Raw genomic sequence first — 21,359 nt, 5'->3', positions numbered from 1 at the left:
GGGTATTAAAAGGCAGACCTTCAATGAAATGATAAAACTTATCAGAGTCAAATTGGTTGATTTACATAAAGCTTGATAGAATTGTTTAAATTCACTATATCTTTTGGGTCAAGGATGGGGAATAAGGAAGAAATATTACTGTTGCCTAGTTCCATCTTAAGTCTTCTGTAAAGTAGTTTACCTGCTTTTTCTCCCCATTCATATCTTTGTTTGATCCTGTGGAATTCAAATTTGACTTGGCTGGATAAACATTTATTTTATTTATTTTGCATTGATTAGATAACATAAGAGGTTTTCATTATTTTGGTCATTCTTGTGCATTCTCTGCAATTCATCCGTTTCTTTGTCCAGAGAGCATTGATTTTTTCACTCTTCTTTTGGGAATCATGCTTTATGCATTCTCCCCTCACATAGCTTTCAGAGGGTCCCAAAACATGGTATCTGAGGTAACTGAGTGCTTATTTTCTTGTATGAAGTTAGATATCACTGAATCAACTGTGAAGCAAAACTTTGCATCTTTTATTAGCAGAGTGTTCAGCTTATACCTAGAAGATTTTAATTATGTGTAACTAGTGTCTATGGTAAGTATAATTGGAGCATGATCTGAAATTAATATGTTATCAATTGCTACTTCTAGATATGTGGGAATCAGTTCTGAAGATACAAGAAAAAAGTCAATTCTAGAGTAAGGTGAATGTACCGAAGAGAAATATGTATAGCCATGTTCCTTGGGATGTGTCAGTCTCCATATATATTTTGTATCAAGTTCATACATTAACAATAAAGGTTGGCTTATTGAACTTTGATAGCTGTCCAGATGTCTTTCTAGTGTAGTATTACAATTGCTTCCCAGTGTTACAGAAATGTCTTTTTTATTAGAAAGGATGTCTGCAATATCTTTGAAAAATTCAGAATTACCTCCACTTACACTGTAAATGATTCCAAGAATTAACTGTTTTGAGTTGAAACAGCCTTCAAAAAGAATGTATCTTCCTTTGGGATCAGACCAGGACTGTATATATTGAAAAGTTATCCTTTTTAGGAATTAAGGTGCCTCTGTTCTTAGAATTCAATGATTAATGATACCCAGCACCTACCAACATCTTCTTGATTTGATCGGCATTTATTTCTGCTAGATGAGTTTCCTGCAATAAAGCTACTTGGACTTATTTGATCTGAGGTGTGTCAGGATTTTAATTCTTTTGGAAGGTTTATTAAGTCTCCTCACATTCAGGACCACACTCTAAGAAAATTCATGGCAAAGATTTAAATGATATAGAATAATAGAATATTAGGGTTGGAAGAGGCCTCAGGAGGTCATCTAGTCCAATCCTCTGCTCAAAGCAGGACCAACACCAATTAAATCATCCCAGCCAAGGCTTTGTTAACCCATGCTTAAAAACTTCTACGGATGAAAATTCCACCACCTCCCTAAGTAATCCATTCCAGTGCTTCACCACTCTCCTAGTGAAATAGTGTTTCTTAATATCCAACCTAGACCTCCCCCACTATATATTAAGACATATAACCTTATTCTAAAGAGACATATTTCCCTTTGATATTGTAAAACCACATCTCTAGGATATGGTCTGTATTTATACATATTAGATACTAGTTAGTTATGAATTAATTTAGGCCTTCAATTAAGCCTCTAAGGATCAGGTATAGAAAAAGATCTATAGTTAAATATCATATATCTTCCAAAATATATTTGTCACAGAAAGCAAACAAAACAATTAACAGATTTAAAACAAGATAATGTGGGCATGTTCAGATTCCCGAAGCCTTCAGTTCCAACTGCTCCTCCCCTCCCTATATTATCTAATAATAGTCTAAACATCTCTATGGGCAAATATATTTTAAATTAGATATTACCCTGTAAATACTATTGGGTATTCTAGAACATATAATATATTTCTACCTACAGAAGTTTTTATCTATCTATATCTATATCTATCTATATATACAGACTCATCACATGTAAATTTACAATTGATTTGATAAATCAAATATAAATTAGTACAAAATGTGAATATGAAAAATATAACAATATAAAGAAATCATATTCATAGTATGTCAAATGCCCAGGACAGGCTGAATAACTAGGGCTATTCAAGGTGTAGGTTATACTCTACTTTACATGTCAGGGGTATGGACTGTTCCAAGGGACTTGTGGTTACCCTAACACAATCCATCAGAGCTAGTGAAGAGATTCTATCTAGCAGTGCAAGCTGGGATGATTAGTGCAGCTAATAGTTCAGTCAGTAGATGGTGATATAAGCCCCAGTTTAGGGTTAAATTATTACTCTATACATTGCTGTGCTATACAGTTGTGACTGCTCAGTTCCAAAATCAACAGAAGAGTTCAGCCTAGCTTGTTATCTGCTAGAAGTGGGAAGATGGTGTAAGTGAATATTACCATATCTACAAGGATACATAGGAAAACAAGTATGTTTTTTATGATGATAAAAACATTCTGCTATTTTTGGGCAAATCTGGTCTCAATCTTTGAAGTGTCTGCCAAGCTTTGGAAGGCGTTTTACAAAATCTTGAAGAGCCTTTTAAATCTATAGTGAAGCTGGATGGGTACTTGATGCTATATCTGATATTGGTCTCCCTCAGGATTTACTTATGCCATTGAATGCAGTCCTCTTTTTGATAAACTCAGCTGAAAAGTCTAGGAGGGAAATTGTGACTTCTGGGTTTCCTCTTTTCTGGCAACATTCATTAACATTACTTTATCATTGAACATCAGCAGCTTGAAGATGATGGGTATTGAGCTTATCAGACTCTTGCCTTCTACTACAAGGCATTTGATGAGCCCTTTCAGTATTGAATGGAGGTGGCTGAGGGTCCAATTTAAGTATGTCATGGAGAAGTTTCTGAAGAAAGCTGATAATATCCATCCCCTCGAGACCCTCAGCAGTGCCCAAGAGGTGAAGATTATTTCTCTGAGATCTGTTTTCTTAGTCATCCTGTTTTTCTTCCAGTTTGAGTAGTCTAAGCTTTAAGGGGGTAGTTTCTTTTTTAATTTCACTGGTTCCAATGGCAATCTTTTTTAGTTCATTTTCCAAGTGAGCCATTCGGGAATTTACATCACGTACATCTTTAGAGAGGCCATGAATATCTTTTGAGATTGAAATCCAGTCAGTCTGTGAGGAAATCTTCCAGTGCCACAATATCCTGGGCTAGGTTCTGTTGTGGCCTTGAGATCTCCCCCTTCAGCTGCTTAGGTGATTCAGTCTTAGGTCTTTTATTGCCCCTCATTTTTTCATTGGAATCCATAGCCAACAGTTTGAAGTTAATCCAGTGGATTAATGTAAATTTTATGGCAGAAATTTATTGCCAATTTGCTAGGAAAGTAACTATTAGAGAAGAAATGATGTGTGGTGAGTGAGGTGGTCTGGGACTAGACAGCCATCTTCCCTATGAGTACCTTGTCTGAATTTGAAAATGTTAAAAACCTTAAATTTAAGAATTAGAGGATTTTAAACATTAAATTTTAATTGAACAATAGGTTACCTAAGAGACTCATGCACTGGGTTTTGGTGTTTTTTGTACGTGGCGTTGAAGAAAAGAGTCCTAATGATTATTAATCATCTGGATGATGGGATGGGTTGCACCCTCAGCAAGTTCGCAGATGACACTAAGCTGGGAGGAGAGGTAGATATGCTGGAGGGTAGGGATAGGGTCCAGAGTAACCTAGACAAATTGAAGGATTGGGCCAAAAGAAATCTGATGAGGTTTAACAAGGACAAGTGCTGGGGACTGACTGGCTAAACAGCAGTTCTGCAGAAAAGAACCTGGGGATTACAGTGGAGAAGAGGCTGGATATGAGTCAGCAGTGAGCCCTTGTTGCCAAGAAGGCTAATGGCATATTGGGCTGCATTAGTAGGAGCATTGCCAGCAGATCGAGGGAAGTGATTATTCCTCTATTTTCGGCACTGATGAGGCCACATCTGGAGTATTGCGTCCAGTTTTGGGCCCCCCACTACAGAAAGGATGTGGACAAACTGGAGAGAGTCCAGCGGAGGGCAATGAAAATGATTAGGGGGCTGGGGGACATGACTTACAAGGAGAAGCTGAGGGAAATGGGGTTATTTAGTCTGCAGAAGAAAAAAGTGAGGGAGGATTTGATAGCAGCCTTCAACTACCTAAAGGGGCGGGGGGAGTTCCAAAGAGGATGGAGCTCAGCTGTTTTCAGTGGTGGCAGATGACAGAACAAGGAACAATGGTCTCAAGTTGCAGTAGGGGAGGTTTAGCTTGGATTTTAAGAAACACTATTTCACTAGAGGGTGGTGAAGCACTGGAATGAGTTACCTAGGAAGGTGGTGGAATCGCCATCCTTAGAGGTTTTTAAAGCCCAGCTTGACAAAGCCCTGGCTGAGATGATTTTAATTGATGTTGGTCTTGCTTTGAGCAAGGGATTGGACTAGATGACCTCCTGAGATCTCTTCCACCCCTAATCTTCTATGGTTCTATAAAGGAATACACTTAAAACTCTTTGTGTCATGGGTCTTAACTGTTCTGTTCCTTTTGTTTTTTAATCTGTTTAGTGCCTGTTCAGTTTACAAAGGCTCCTTTTCATGATTCGGGTCAAATAAACAGTGCTCTCACCAACACAGTGAGGGAGATGGAACACTGGCCAGTGCCTCTTCTCTTGTAATCCTGCAAGGGCAGGGCAAGATTCAACAGTTCTGGGCTGTTATGATGACCTCTGGAATGCACTTTGCCACTGAGCTCTAATGGCCTGCTGCTGCTCTCATTGAAATCAATGGGACACTTTCCATCCTGTGTGCAAGCAAATATTGGGAGTAGGGCAGGGCTGCATTGAAGTAAATGTGTTACACTTTTATAGATGCATTAAAGATCAATGTTGAGCATGCTCCCTACAGCTCACATCAAGGTAATATGGCTTCCTGGCTTTTGCCTGCATAATAAATGAAACATAGTCCTGGTAAAGTCACTGCAATTGCAAGGTCTTATATCAGGCCTGAATTTGGCCCATTGCCTCCAACCATCACCACTCATGGGGTACAAACCCTTCCTTACCTCTTAGTGTAGCTCAGACATTATGTGTCTTAAATTTGTTCCTTTTTTAATTTAAAACCATGACTGCTAGATGTGCAACCATGTACATAATGCAAGGCAGTACCACAAATGCTATAATATACTCCAGTGGGTCCAGATGGCTATTTGTTTGCAAACCATATGCAGACGTGCATTTGGTGTCACCGTTTGTAGCTAAAGCCCAGAAAATTGTGCTTTCTGCAGGATAACAAGGTACCTTTTCAAAGAGTGTGTATTTAGCTGCATGACCTCAGTTAACATCAGGAGTCACATCGCTAAATTCCAATGTGCTTTAAAACTTTACTCCAAGACCTTCTTGAGAATTAGAAGCAAAATGGAAAGCTGCTTAGCCTGAGGTGTCTGTAAGCTATTTTCTTACAAGCATTTTTTTTGCTTGAGTTTTAATAAATTCAAGCTGCAGCAGGAGTGTTTGTATCTTCCTGATTTACAATTCTAATAGATTTTTAGTATTGCAAGAAAAAGCTTTCTGCCAGGGGATGCATACCTGAACCAACCATGAAAATTTTTGGTGGCATCTTAATTTTTCCAATTTCAGAGTCTAAACATAATAAAACTGTCACACACTGTAGTGGAGTAAAAAAAAAAAAAAGTATCATAATTCCTCCAGCGTGTGCTTACATGTTATTTGAAGAGATGAAATTTTGGAGGCCATCTTGAGGAACCTCAGTGCTTGGAGAAATGTCTCTCCTGTGATTAATTTAATATGCTTCTAATGTCATGCATTAAAGTAATAGGGCCAAATCCTCACCTGGAGATCTATGGTAACTTCAACAAATCCAAGCTAATGACCTGTTGACCACCCTCACCCTATGCCTGGCCTGTCATGAGATATAGCATTTGATCTTTTGGGACTGACATTTTTATTCAAGGTGGTGTGTGACAGGTTCTCTGTCACGCCCCTCTTCCAGAGCCCGCTGGCTGTCCCAATAAAGTGCAGAGAGGCTTTCAGTTATGTAGCACCCGTGGCTTTATTTACACACCCAGTTCTCCCACCACCAGTGTTGAGCTATATATAAGGCTTACAGGGTTAGTTCCCTCTTTTCCTGTAGTCAGCCCATAGCTAGTAGTCTGACCTTTCCCTGGCTGCCCTTTCCTTCTGGCTCCCAGCCCTTATTACTGGTGGCTTGTCAGGCCTGCAGGTGGAGCCAATCTCCAGACCAGGCATCAGCTCTTTTTCAACAGCCCCAATCTATTTCCTTTCATTGGAGCTGGCTGAGCAGGGGCAAGTAGCTGCTTTTGCACCAGCAACCTGCTACATGGTGTATATCGTGGAAAAAGTTTAACTGAACCTTTAAAATATCAATTTGGCAGATGCATTCAGTACCGGGCAGGTTTATTTGACTCTATTAGAGGCTCTTCTTAAGGATAGAATGGATTCTTAGATTGAATTCCTAACTATAGTATAAGTACTTATTGATTTCTCACTCATCAGGTAAGTTCAAGCATTGCTTATCAGAGTTTTCACGTACAGTCACATAGCCCTGATGAATAATTCAAGTTTTAAATCGGCTCCCTCTCCTTTGCAGCATTGCTGAATACTTTATTTCTTTTCTGCATTGCAGGAAGAATGCCAGAACTATATCCGTGTGCTTCTCGTTGGCGGTGACCGGCTCTTCACCTGTGGAACCAATGCTTTCACTCCTATTTGCACTAATCGGACGGTATGAATAAACGAATTGTTCCCACATGTTCACAGAAATGATGACTATTGCCACTGTGAAACAAAACAGCTGCTATGGGGCTGTGCAGATTGGTAATGGGATATTTCACTTCTAGACTGTTAGCTCAAATACAGCCCTAGATAGTAAATGAAAATAATCATCTATCTGATCAATTGCCTGAGACGTTGAGATCTCCACAGTGAACAAGCTTCCACATCACAAAAATAACCACCTCATTTGACTTTATTTACTCCTCCTGTTGGGAGAAAGAGATTGAATCAGCTTTCAAGGCTGAACTAGCCTCCTACCTCTATAGAGAAACCTTTCAAGCTAGGGATGAGGCATGTTGGTGTAGGGAAGTTTGCACTGCTGCTGTCTGTGCTGTGAATAATCAGAGTATTTCACTCTATAGGGTGTCAATCTAAAAACATTCAACATAAGCAATAAATGCGCAGACATTCAAAATTACAAGAAATGAGACAGCTGTAATTGCAATATGCAAATCAAACAAAGATTGGCCAATTAAAAAACTAGACTTGAGGGCCTTGGCCTAAAATCTAAATACCTTTTATTAGCTTTTCTCATATACTTTTAAAACTTGTCAGAACAATTTCAAATACATGCATCATGTCTTTAAAAATAAAATTAATTTTTAAGAGGCGTTGTAACTGCCGAAGATCAAAAGGGCTTAGTAATTTTTTTCAGCAAGAAAATATTGAGCAAATGTCATTTTTTTGTATTCCAGAGCACATTCATAAACAGGACTGTGATCTGTACTGAACTTTTCCAAATTCATCTTCAGGTTTTGGGAACAAACAAACATAACCCCCTTTCTTTCCTGGGTTACTCGGGATCAGGCAACACTCACCTGTGCGCCTGATGTTGTTAACATTATAGGAGATTCTGAGTATTTCAGTGGTGATGTTGGATAAGTGAGAATCCTCTATGCACCCTTTGCTGCAGTCCCTTTTCTCCTAAAGAAAGTTAAAACTGGTTGTGCCTCCACCTGGCTGGCCCCTGTACACACTCAATGGTGTGCCTTGGAAACCTCCAGGAATAAACGCCTTCAAATAGTAATAATAATAATAACAACAACAACAACCTGTGGCATGGGTCTAACTCATACCAATTATAAATAATATACATCCAATATACTTAAATTAGAGCTAACACTCATTTACTTAACAATTTAAAGAAACAGGGTATAACAGACTAAGATTAAATGTCACTACTGATTTAAATCCACACAGGAGAAGTTGAATAAAATCAATTAACAAATATAGTATACAGTAATACATGAAACTTATCTAACTGGAATTTACACTGCCACCGTTTACCCCACCCCAGAGTGTACACCCCTCTGGATTTCAGAGCCCTAGACTCTTGCGTGGATGCGCTTGAAGATCTGAAGTTGGAGACAGCATTCCATGGGTTCTGTGTATCAGCCCAGCCAAGACAAAAAGCTGCACAATCTCACTGAAGGCTGGAGCTGGCTCCACCAAATGTCAGCAGCTCTAGGTCCTGGTTCGATGGGAAGATCACTCTGCCTCTCCTCAGATTCAGTCTCTTTCTCCTGTGCCCCTTCCAAGTACTTTCTCAACAGTGGGGGTTACTCACAGTTCCTTCACGGTAGGCACAGCAATAGTGTCTGCCGTGGCTCTAGTCAAGCCACCAAAAGCCTGTGAGGTTCCCTGTGTGATCAAAGCCCCTGCAGGCTCTCAGCAGGAGCTTCTGGTGTGGACAGAGTTCCACATCAGCCATTTCACTCCTCTTCCCCAAACAGAGTCCACAGACTGCTCTTCCTGGAGGAGGCAGTCTCTCACTCTCTTTCCCCAAGGCATCATGGGAGTTGTAGTCTCTAAGGGTAGATTGGAACACTCCCAGTAAATTCAGAGGCCCCTCTAGTAAAGGGTGCCTACAAACAGATATGGTAAGATGCAGATATTTGAATCTCTTCACAGAGAAAAAAAGAGATTTTAGCATTATTTCAAAGTGTGGTTATGGTAAAACCATGAAAATAACATCCCCTTTTTATTTAAGTGACTTTGTTGAATGTTTTCATAGAATTTTACTCCTCAGTATATTTCACAATATAGCAGTACACAAGAGATGAGATACACAGCCACATTTCAAATGTATTAAGTTTAACAAGGTGTCCAAAATCCACAACTGGGTGCATAAATCAGGACTTGGGTACATAAAATGGGAGAGTCACAAAAGCTTGGTGTGTGCATCCCATTGTGTAAAATTTGAATATCTAATGAATGTAATTGTGAGCCAACAAAAGTAAAGAAAGGTTGATGCAGATACATACAGATAGATTTAGCTAAAATGATAATATATATGACACTGATTTCTGGCTGATGTCAGCAACAAACCTCCAATTTTTTGGAAATGTTATTCTGCTATTTTTAACACAGCCACAACTGATGGATTTAAAAGATGTCAAAAAGAAATGATTGATTAAGGATATATCAGAGAGACAGAGAGAACGAGAGAAAGAATGCATCAAGGATTAATTAAAATTAGAATCATCATCAAAATACCACTGGCTGGAATATGGTGACCAGTTATTGGTGTTTTGTTTTGTTTGTATTTTAAAAAATAAATCTGCTCAGTGTCAAACCTCTGGGAACATGTACACTGTTTAAACTTACTGCACATCAATTTCCAAAATAGCATATTGGCTTTAAAACTGTGGTTTGTGGTTGAGTGTATTAGGGCCTGCTAAGTCATACCCTCAGTTCCATGGGCTGGAAAGCTCATTGTTATTTTGAGCTCATTATCCCTGTGTCCTGGAAGACACCAACAAAACTGGAGGATAATGCTCCTATGCCCTCTAACCAATTGCTCTGTAACAGTCAGATCTATGAACTTTCATAACAAAAAAACTATGACTCTTGTACATCGAATATGTTTTTTGACTGTATATCATTCTTTAATATATTAATGCGTAGGATAGGATATTACCAAGATACACACATCTTGATTTTTGTCACTTCAGATGGGTGTCATATACATAATTTATTTTCTAAGTTGCTGTTAATAAATAACATTTTAAGTATAATTCTTAATTAATTAATGTAAATGTTTTCCTCACTGTGTTTCTTTGGATCTGAAAGATAAAAAGACCAGAAAGGCATTATATTTCTAACATGGGCCTGGAAAAAAGGTGTTAAAGAAGTGTGCTTGGCACTGTGTTATGGTAACATGAGACATTTGCTGAGCTTATGGTATTTTTCTTCACTGATGGTGTGGTTTGACTCATCTTGTCATGCTTATGTGATTTTTGTTGTCTTTTCCAGTTAAGCAACCTGACAGAGATACATGATCAGATCAGTGGCATGGCTCGGTGTCCGTACAGTCCTCAACACAATTCCACAGCTCTTCTTACTTCCAGTGGGGAGTTATATGCTGCTACAGCCATGGATTTCCCAGGAAGGGATCCTGCCATTTACCGCAGTCTGGGGGCTCTTCCTCCTCTCCGCACTGCACAGTACAACTCCAAGTGGCTCAATGGTAAGTATTGACAAGCCTCAGTACTTTTGATTTTGTTATACCCCATTTTCCCTTTAGCTACATTCTTCAAAGCCTATCCCTTGAGTATGCATGGTTTTGAAATGCTTTTTACTTTAAAAACTGTTTCAAAGCTTTCCAGTCTTTGGAATGTGACACAAAGCGAAGTCCACACATAATGCAGCAAATTGTACCTTGATGCAGGACTTTGTGGGTCATAATTTTAAAAGAGTCAACCTGCCTCCCATTTATGCACATACAACAGTGTGTACAATATTGTTACTTACCTGCATATGCAATCAATAGCAAATATATGCACAAACAAACACAAATGATTATTCTTTCATTCTAGCAAAACACTTAGGCAGAGAATGGCCACTCACAGATCCTCAGAATATCAGACATTCCAGTACTTCTGGGAACAGCATGGCCTGCTCTCACTTGTGTGACTCCATCCCCACCAGTGTGAGGTCACTCCAAATGGGAGCTGCTCTTTTGATGAATGCACCGGCAGGGGCAGGGCAATGCGCTCTTCAAAATGGCACCTCCCCATCTGGAGCATGTCCGATTTTGTCTCAGTACTTCATAGGAGACAAACCTTAGAAAAGCAGAACTGTGCAGCTTAAAACCAGACAAATGGGCTGCCTACTTAGGCACATGGTTAACTTTAAGCACGTGAGTTTCATTAGCTTCAAGGCCTTTATGTGCAAGATGTATAAGAGAAAATATAAATGACGTATTTTGAAATTTCAGCCCCAAAGGGACATTGTGCATCAGAGTAGAAATAATGCTTACTTGAAAGAGTTCTTTTAATTAACTGATCCTTGTAAAACTGAACAAATGATATAAATGGGAGAATGCTTTGTTTAACTATTCACTTTTGATTCACTTTTCATACCTTGCACGCTTTAAGTCATGATGTATGAGTTCTGGGTGCTTATCCAAACCACTTTGGTATGGAAATCTTGATGTATGAGCACTGGATGTATGATACTCTTAGTATACCAGGTAAATGAGGCAGTAACAAAGTATGCATGTTTTCTGTAATAAATGTATATAAAACTTGCTTGATGAAAATATTTATGAAAAGTATTGTTACTGCTGCTGAGCCTCTGTTAGCCACTTTTAAAATCTCTGTATTGATGCTTTTTACAAGGATTAGTTCTGAAAATAACTGAAGCTTTGGTCTGCCATTAAGCATATTTGCCTGAAAAATTATATTTCAATAAATATTTGTTTTGGTTATTAAATACTTAACTGTTTTTCCATTGCTCTGTGTGATTCTTAAAAATGTATCTGTTAAATTATCATATAGACATCTATAATGAACTGACCAAAGACTCATACAATTTTACTCTTGTAGCAAGTATTACACAGATGGACTCAGGGAAGGGTGAAAATGCCTAAGAACTATTTTTCTGTGCTTATTCAGATATGAAACAGCCAAGCAGACCTTATTTGAACCATTAAACATTTCTCATGCATAGACCTGGCAAACTTCCCATTGACTTCAATAGCAGTGTGAGCAGTCCCATAGTCTGAATGCCAAATTTGAGTCTAGAGTGAATGTTTACAGCAGTTACAAATACATGAAAATAGATGTAGAGCAGGACTGTTAAGTCTAGGCAATTTCTGACAGCACTATACTTCTGTGTATGTGTTTAATATTTAAATTTTTGTGAAATGAAACATAAATATAGCAGCAGTTTTCAGAAATGTAGAAACTTGATCATAAACAACATATGCTTGTCTGTACTGGCAGACATAGAGATAAACTGTGTAGCGTTTCTCAGGTGTGCTCACATAAGAAAGCTGAGTCTCCCAACTGTAGTAGCTTGTCTTGATGTTCTTCTGTTAAATAATTGGAAAAGCAGAAGCAAAAAGTAAACAACTGAAATAAATTGCCAATTCTTCTGGCTTTCCTGGTAGAGCTTTGTCTTGACAGGCAAAAAGGGTGTGTTTTTCAATTATGTTTGCTTAACTGAGTTAGCGTAACAGGATTGATGGAAAATCTCATTAAGCTGCAGACTAACTAAAGCCTTGGCTACACTTGAGAGTTACAGCGCTGTTGGTGGCTTTATAGCGCTGTAACTCACTCCCCGTCCACACTGGCAAGGCACATACAGCACTGTATCTCCGTGGCTACAGCGCTGCTTGTACTCCACCTCCAAGAGAGGAATAAAGAGTATAGTCCTGCTGCTGCAGCACTGTGTTGCCAGTGTAAACAGGGAATAATCTTAGTAGGCTGTGACTGACCTCCAGGAGCTTCCCATAATCCTTTTAAGTGAAGATAACTCTCTTTGTTTTGTTGTAATGCCTCTCTTTGTTTTGTTGTGAACTCTGGGCTCTGGAGCTGGTTATCAAAAAAACAAACAGAGCTACTGTTTGCTGTGAACAAGCAGAGGCAGGGGGGCTCTCTTTGGAATACCCACAGCTAATGTTTGTTTGAAGGGGGGGCAGGAAGGGGCTTGAGGAGAGGAGCAGCACGGCGGGCGGGAGGCAGGGCGGGGTCTGTTTCAGTGCGGCTGCTTAGCTGGTCTGTGAGGGAAAAAAACAGCCACTGTTTGCTTTCAGTGAGTGAGAGAGGGATAGGGGATGGGATTGGAACTTGCAAGGCAGCTGCTGACACAGTGTTGGGTCCAAAAATCCACTCTCTCTCTTCCCCACACTCCCTGTCACATGCCACCCCACCCTCCCTTTTGAAAAACGCATTGCAGCCACTTGAATGCTGGGATAGCTGCCCATAATGCACCGCTCCAAATGCCACTGCAGATGCTGCAAATGTGGCCACGACAGTGCGCTGGCAGCGTAGACAGACTGCAGCACTTTCCCTATTCAGCTGTACGAAGACAGCTTTAACTCCCAGCGCTGTACAGCTGCAAGTGTAGCCATACCCTTATATGAAACTGTCCATAGCTTAAGGAGGAAGACTAGACTACAATATGGCCAAATACTACAGCTAATAAATTCACTTTCCTAGGAAGTTTTTCTTTGTCACAAATGATAATCAGCTGATAAAACTTCCTGCTGGGAGAAGCAGTTAAATGGTGGCTTTCACTGAGGCACAACACAATCTATTCATTTATTTTAAACAAAAGTTGCAAGTGTTTCTAAAAAAAATCCCCTGTAATGTCGTATAATTGCACATATCTATGAAACCCTCCTTGGGGCTTGTCTATGCTAGGAAGATGCATCTTGTTATAACTGTGTCAAGTAACACAACACTGACCACAATACTGCAATCAGGTGCACTTGTTTAATTCTGATCTCATTTTACATCAGTGGAAATAAAGACAACTGCATTCACATTCATAGTTATAGCAGTGCGAAATTGGCATGAGAGGAGAGACAGGCCCTCTGTGTGTGAGATACTCTTATTTACTCAATATTTATCTACATACCTAAGGTGTTAGAACTAGTCACTTAACTAGGATTCCCCTGTCGCAAAAAAAAATATCCTTATTACCAGGTTTTTATGTTAACCATATACATTCTGTATTGTATCCAAAGGACAAATTTGTTCCCTAAAATTATACCAGTTAATCAGATTGACTTTATTAACATTTTCTGTACTAACTAGCTTCAACTGTACCTATTAATTCTCTATTGAGGCCCAGGCTTCAACATCAAAGCTTTTATCTGTTTGGATATAAGTCTTATCATCAGAACACAGATTTTAGCTTTAAGAAAAAATGTAAGAATTGTAATTAGAGTTTGTTGAAAGCAAATTAATAAAAAGTTGGAAGCAAAGTTTTAGCTAGCTGAAGCAGGGAGGGAGGTGGGAGCACCTTAGGGAGCATCAAGTGTCAAGGTACTGGAAAATTCATCTGTTGTTATGTCTCTCTGCCTACCCATACGTAACTCGGCCAGTAAATCACAGTAGCTTTGCAGCACTGGAGCACAGTGGAGACTTTCAGTTCCTACAATGAGAGAGTGTAATGTACAGACAGCAAGAAAACTATGGCAGTTTGACTAATTGGAATGGAGGCTTCCTATCAAATAAATGCAATACTTGTGTATAGTTACTGCACTTTTATGGTGTGTGCATGCATGTTCACATGTGTGTGAACTAGCAGCATTGCAGTAGGAAAAGATTTGCTGCTCAGCAGATCATTATGGCCGTTTGCTGTGAGATCTTGCCAATATCCTAAAATTCAGTTGGCTGTGCTGTTTATTTATTGCAAGATAACTGTAAAGGGATGGACCTCATTCCTTTTAGTGGTTAGTGGGCTTCTTTCTGAACAAATTCAGGAATTTGGAAAGCCGCCAGTCAGGCTGAAGAGAGCTACCTGCATTGGCATGTCACATATTTGAGCAGCATACCTTTACCACTCCCTCTTACTTACTGTGAAGGTCTTGACATTGGAAGATCTGTAGTTCCACCATGGAATAAATCCTTATCCTAATTTTCAATTTCAAAGGGCCCAGTGTCAATGGGGCTGCTGAAAGTAGAGTGGGAAGGCAAAATATAGCTTCTCCTGTGTTGAGGATGTGGCAGACTGGATCTTATATTCTTAGATGAAGTTACATCTATCGGAATTCCAAATACCAAGAAAGGGAAAAAGTATAAGGAGAGTGTCCATCTCCACATCTGTATTCCCATTCATTAGAGTATTGCTACAGATGTGTATATTTGTTACCAGTCTCCTTGCATAGGAGATTTAATGGGTTTCAAAATAACCCAGCTAGAGGGAACACTCAGGTATGCAAAAGTGTAGGAGATAATTTCCCGGTGCAAGCGCCGGAGGAACCAGCTAGGGGCAGGGCTCTTCTTGACCTGCTGCTCACAAACAGGGAAGAATTAGTAGCAGAAGCAAAAGTGGATGGGAACCTGGGAGGCAGTGACCATGAGATGGTAGAGTTCAGGATCCTGACACAAGGAAGAAAGGAGAGCAGCAGAATACGGACCCTGGACTTCAGAAAAGCAGACTTTGACTCCCTCAGGGAACTGATGGGCAGGATCCCCTGGGAGAATAACATGAGGGGGAAAGGAGTCCAGGAGAGCTGGCTGTATTTTAAAGAATCCTTATTGAGGTTGCAGGAACAAACCATCCCGATGTGTAGAAAGAATAGTAAATATGGCAGGTGACCAGCTTGGGTTAACAGTGAAATCCTTGCTGATCTTAAACGCAAAAAGGAAGCTTACAAGAAGTGGAAGATTGGACAAATGACCAGGGAGGAGTATAGAAATATTGCTCAGGCATGCAGGAGTGAAATCAGGAAAGCCAAATCACATTTGGAGTTGCAGCTAGCAAGGAATGTTAAAAATAACAAGAAGGGTTTCTTCAGGTATGTTAGCAAGAAGAAGAAAGTCAAGGAAAGTGTGGACCCCTTACTGAATGAGAGAGGCAACCTAGTGACACAGGATGTGGAAAAAGCTGATGTACTCAGTGCTTTTTTTGCCTCTGTCTTCACAAACAAGATCAGCTCCCAGACTACCGCACTGGGCAGCACAGCATGGGGAGGAGGTGAGCAGCCCTCTGTGGAGAAAGAAGTGGTTTAGGACTATTTAGAAAAACTGGACTAGCACAAGTTCATGGGGCTGGATGCCCGCCATCTAAGGGCGCTAAAGGAGTTAGCAGATGTGATTGCAGAGCCATTGACCATTATCTTTGAAAACTCATGGCAATTAGGGGAGGTCCCAGATGACTGAAAAAAGGCTAATATTGTGCTCATCTTTAAAAAGGGGAAGAAGGAGGATCTGGGGATCTACAGGCCAGTCAGCCTCACCTCAGTCCCTGGAAAAATCATGGAGCAGTTCCTCAAGGAATCAATTGTGAAGCACTTAGAGGAGAGGAAAATGATCAGGAACAGTCAGTATGAATTCACCAAGGGCAAGTCATGCCTGACTAACAAAATTGCCTTCTGTGACAAGATGACTCTGTGGATGAGGGGAAAGCAGTGGATGTGTTATTCCTTGACTTTAGCAAAACTTTTGATACAGTCTCCCATAGTATTCTTGCCAACAAGTTAAAGAAGTATGGGCTGGATGAATGGACTATAAGGTGGATAGAAAGCTGGCTAGATCATTGGTCTCAGTGGATAGTGATCAATGGCTCCATGTCTAGTTGGCAGTCAGTATCAAGTGGAATGCCCCAAGGGTTGGTCCTGTGGCCAGTTTTGTTCAATATCTTCATTAATGATCTGGAGGATGGCGTGGAATGCATCCTCAGCAAGTTTGCAGATGTCACTAAACTGGTGTGATCTAAAGTGATAGATATGCTAGAGATAGGGATAGGATACATAGGAACCTAGACAAATTAGAGGATTTGGTCAAAAGAAATATGGTGAAGTTCAACAAGGACAAGTGCAGAGTCCTGCACTTAGGATGGAAGAATCCCATTCACTCTTACAGAGTAGAGACTGAATGGCTAGGCAGAAGTTCTGCAGAAAAGGACATAGAGGTTACAGTGGACGAGAAGCTGGCTATGAGTCAACAGTGTGCCCTTATTGCCAAGAAGGCTAATGGCATTTGGGGCTGTATAAGTAGGGGCATTGCCAGCAGATTGAGGGATGTGATCATTCCCCACTATTCAACATTGGTGAGGCCTCATCTGGAGTACTGTTTCCAGCATTACAAGAAGGATGTGGAAAAATTAGAGAGAGTCCAGCGGAGGATAACAGAAATGACGAGGGGGCTGGAGCACATGACTTATGAGGAGAGGCTGAGGGAACTGGGATTGTTTAGTCTATAGAAGAGAAGAATGAGGGGGGATTTGATAGCTGCTTTCAACTATGTGAAAGGGGGTTCTAAAGAGGATGGATCCAGACTGTTCTCAGTGGTACCTGATGACAGAACAAGGTGTAATGGTCTCAAATTGCAGTGGGGAGGTGTAGGTTGGATATTAGGAAACACTGTTTCACTAAGAGGGTGGTGAAGCACTGGAATGGGTTACCTAGGGAGGTGGTGGAATCTCCTTCCTTAGAGGATTTTAAGGTCAGTGTGATGGGGTGGACTGGCCCCGCATTGGGACTGCGGGTAGAAGAAGCTACGCTGGGCATGCTCCAACACGGAGTCAAGTATAAAAGCCTGCAGAGCTGCTCAGTCAGGACTGGTGGCTGAGGAAGGAGGATGCCCAGCAGAGGCTCCAGCCCAGGAGCAGTTGCGACTCTTACTGGAGACAGATGAGGAGCCAGGGATCGGGACTGGAGGCCGGCAGCTTTTGGAACCTCAGGAACCACCGGGTGCTGAAGAACCTGGAGACCCTGATGCCACCGGGACTGCTGTGTTTGGAGAACTGGTAGGAAGTGACCCAGAGAAGGGAAGGGAGTGGTATCTCCCAGCACTCTGAGGGCAGCACGTTGTGGTAGGATTCCCCGCTGACCCGTAGCAGATCACGGTCAGGGCTCTGGGTTGGAGCCCGATAAAGATAGGTCGGCCTGGGCTCCCCTACTGGGCATCTCCAATCCCCCACCCCCTTTTTGGTGACAACATAGTTCACCGACCCCTCTTTTACCTTAAGAAGATAGATGAACTCCGGCCGCTGGGCCGCACTATCCTATGAGGGGGAGATAGTTTAGAGAGACTCCGGCCATTGGACCACACTGCTTTAGGAGAGCACTATAGCAACCCTGTCTGCTAGGCCGCGCTATCCCACCAGGGGAACAGAGTTTAGAGAGACTCTGGCCATTGGGTGATACAGCCTTGCGTACTGGGGAGGTAGTAGAATCTACGTAGATGCAGGGAGGTGGGGTTAACCTCACCCCCCCCCTTGAATTGAAGGGGTTGATGAGGTACCAAACCCGCCCACAAGTGGTGGAGAATGTGGGCAATGACCAGGGCCTGCTAGAAGGACCCACATGTTAAAGATGGAGATTGACAAGCTCCTATAATGGCTGCTGGAAAACAAGCAGCAAGAGGTGTACAGCAGTAACAACAGCAGATGCAGCTGTTACAGCAACTGTTTGCACAGCAGCAACAGCAGGCGGCAAAGCAACAGGAATCCCAGCAACAGCTGTTTCGGGAGTTAGCCGCCCAGCAGCAAGTAAGTCAAGAGTGACTCTTTCAGCAGGTGGTGACCTTGTTGAAGACGGCAGCTAGTCCTCCCCGCAACCAAGCTGGAGGAGGGCCAGGAGGACTACTGGTGCGGCTGACGAAGATGGGGCCTGGGGATGACCCCGAGGCCTTTTTAGTAACTTTTGAGTGGATAGCTACGGCTGCTCAGTGGGCCCTCAAATACTGGGCCATTATTCTCGCCCCATATTTAATAGGCCCCGCGCAGGCCGCTTACCGCAATCTTGACCCACAGGAGACACTTCAATATTAGAAGGTTAAGGCTGTGTCAACAGAAATATCCACCAGGAGCCAGGCCCAGGCAGTAGCCCAGAAGGTCCACGACCTCTGTTGGAAGTGGCTAGAGCCGGATCGCCGGACTAGTTGCCAGGTGGCCGAAGCTGTGGCGTTGGAGCAGTTCCTCCGGATCCTCCCTACTGGGGGGAAGGAGTGGGTGCAGCGACAAAGGCCATAGATCCTTGCAGAGGCTATGTCCCTCACTGAAGACTACATGGCTGCGGAGCTGGAAGAGCGAGTGGGTCTTCAGACAAGGACTTCAGGAGGGGGAGACTGTCCACCACAAGGGATGGTGCATAAGACTGGTGGGGGAGGTCCCCGTTTGCCCTCCTGACAGTCGAGTTCGCCAACAAACCCCAAGGCCTGGGGCCCTTGGGCGCGCACCTTTCTGGGAAATTAAGCCTACCGCAAGGCACCCTACCCACGGAGGGGAACCAGGACCGATGCTACCAGTGCGGACAAAAGGGGCACTTCAGGAGAGAGTGCCCCTACATGGACTGTAATTATGGACAGGTCTTGACGGTAGACCGACGAGCCCGGAAGGACAGGCCGGCGAAGGGAACACCAGCCTTAGCACTGGTGGACTTGGGGTGCAGCCACGCCCTTGAATTGAAAGAACTTGACAAAGCTCTGGCTGGGATGATTTAGTTGGGGATTGGTTGTGCTTTGAGCAGAGGGTTGGACTAGATGACCTCCTGAGGTCCCTTCCAACCCTGAGATTCTATGATTCTATGAAATTTTCTATCATGTGTTACATAACATCATTATTCACAGTCCTTCTGAGTAGGTGGAAGGAAAAGAAATCTTTTGATTTAATTTAAAGCTACACTTGGTTTAATGACATGGCTATGTTGAGACTAGGCGACATCAGCAGATGAATGTGTGGCACAATAACTTTTCTTTGATACTGTTATGAAATAAAATAATAGAAACATGGAAATTTTGTTTATCGCACATCTAACCTAAGTTATAGACACTTTGTTTAATTTAAAATTGTCAGGGTTCCTTTCCCACTCTGAACTGTGGGGACCCTCATGAAAGACCCTCTAACTTTGTTTTTACCAGCTTAGGTTAAAAACTTCCTCAAGGCACAAATTCCTTCCTTGCCTTAGTATCGCTGCCACCACCAAGTGATTTAAACAAACATTTAGGGAGGGTCACTTGGAGCCCTACCTTTCCCAAATATCCCCCCAAGCTCCTGCACCCCCTTTCCTGGGGAGGCTTGAGAATAATATCCTCACCAATTGGTACAGGTGAATGCAGACCCAACCCTTGGATCTTAAGAACAATGGAAAATCAATCGGGTTCTTAAAAGAAGAATTTTAATTAAAGAAAGGGTAAAAGAATCACCTCTGTAAAATCAGGATGGTAAGTACTTTACATAATAACAAAAGGCTCAAGAACACAGAGGATTTCCTCTCTACCCAAAACCTGAAAGTTACAAAAAGAGGGATAAACCTCCTCTTAGCACAGGGAAAATTCACAAGCTAAAACAAAAGGTAATCTAACGCATTTCTTTTCTGCTATTACTTACTATTTCTGCAAGACTAGATGCTTAGTTCAAATATACTTAAGAAGATGGAATTTCCCTCCCTGGTTTCTTGGCTGGCTCTGAGAGACAGACCAAAACCTTCCCCCAGAGATTTGAAAGTATCTTCTCCTTTTATCAGTCCTTTTGGTCAGGTGTCACCCAGGTTATTTGAGCTTCTTTATCCTTTACAGGTAAGAGGAATTAACCCTTTGCAGGGTAAATAAGAATTTTATGCTACCTATAGCTGTATGTTTATTACAAAAATAAACACCCACAAAATGTTTTTAAAAATATCCAGTCATCCAGTTCTTCATTTAGTAGGCTTCCTCTCCAAAACATAAAGTTGGTAATAACCTTGGTACTCATGCCTTTTAGGGAGCTTGTAGACTGATAGAGAACTTTACAAAAACACATAATGACTAATAAGTGTCCTTTATATTTCTTCACCGCTTTGTGAAAACACTTTAAGAAATTCAGCAAATAGTATAATATAATAACTTGTAAACCTTGTGGTTTCCAGACCCAGGTCAGTTGTTCATAGTATCTCTTCAATCTCAGCAGCAGTGGGAATGACACTCCCACCTCAAAGTGAAGACAATACTACCAGTCTTTCCTTCAGCAAAAAGCAATGTAATAAAGAGTGTGTTGCTAATCTGCATCTGGTGTGCTTCTTAAATATAACACAAAGCCTCCTCACATTCAAGGCTTGCCTTGAAACTGATCCATAGGGAATGTCTACACTTACTGGTAGATCGGCACTGCTGTAATTGATGCAGTGAGTGTTGATTTAGTGGATCTGGTGAAGATATGCTAAATCATTGGGAGAGCACTCTCCCATCAATATGTGTACTCCAGCTCCCTAAGAACCATAAGGGAAGTCGATGGGAGATGCTCTCTTGTAGACACGGTGCAGTGAAGCCACCACGGTAGGTGGATCTAACTGTGTCGACTACAGTTACATTATTCACGTAACTGAAGTTGCATAAGTTAGATCAATTTACTGCGGTACTGTAGACCATCCCACAAGGTGCAATAGATGTAGAACTTATGCTTGATTACCCTTTAGTATAGAAGCAAAGGAGCTGATTATGATTACCCTCCACAGACTGCACTGGGTTCCAATATGACAAAGGATTTCAGGCAGAATTTTCATATTAATATTGTGGCAAATTGCCGGTACTGTTCTCTGGGTCTCGCGTTTTCTCTTCTCTGGGGTAGGTTCAGGGCGATATTGCTTGCCTCTGAACCAGTTCTTAATCACTCCCCTAGT

General features: G+C 41.6%; 1 protein-coding gene across 1 annotated transcript in view; it reads left to right on the top strand.

The window, feature by feature from the left end:
* SEMA5A (semaphorin 5A) overlaps window positions 1-21,359 on the top strand; it is a 641,391-nt gene that overhangs the window by 375,899 nt on the left and 244,133 nt on the right. The window contains exons 6-7 of the mRNA XM_075062673.1: window positions 6,654-6,752; window positions 10,058-10,271. Coding sequence (XP_074918774.1) covers window positions 6,654-6,752; window positions 10,058-10,271 — 313 coding nt within the window. The remainder of the gene's footprint in view (window positions 1-6,653; window positions 6,753-10,057; window positions 10,272-21,359) is intronic.

The sequence above is a fragment of the Chelonoidis abingdonii genome, chromosome 2, assembly GCF_003597395.2.
Source record: "Chelonoidis abingdonii isolate Lonesome George chromosome 2, CheloAbing_2.0, whole genome shotgun sequence".
Taxonomy (NCBI): domain Eukaryota; kingdom Metazoa; phylum Chordata; order Testudines; family Testudinidae; genus Chelonoidis; species Chelonoidis abingdonii.
The sequence above is the reverse complement of the archived record's forward strand: the minus strand, read 5'-3'. Positions and strand labels throughout refer to the sequence as shown.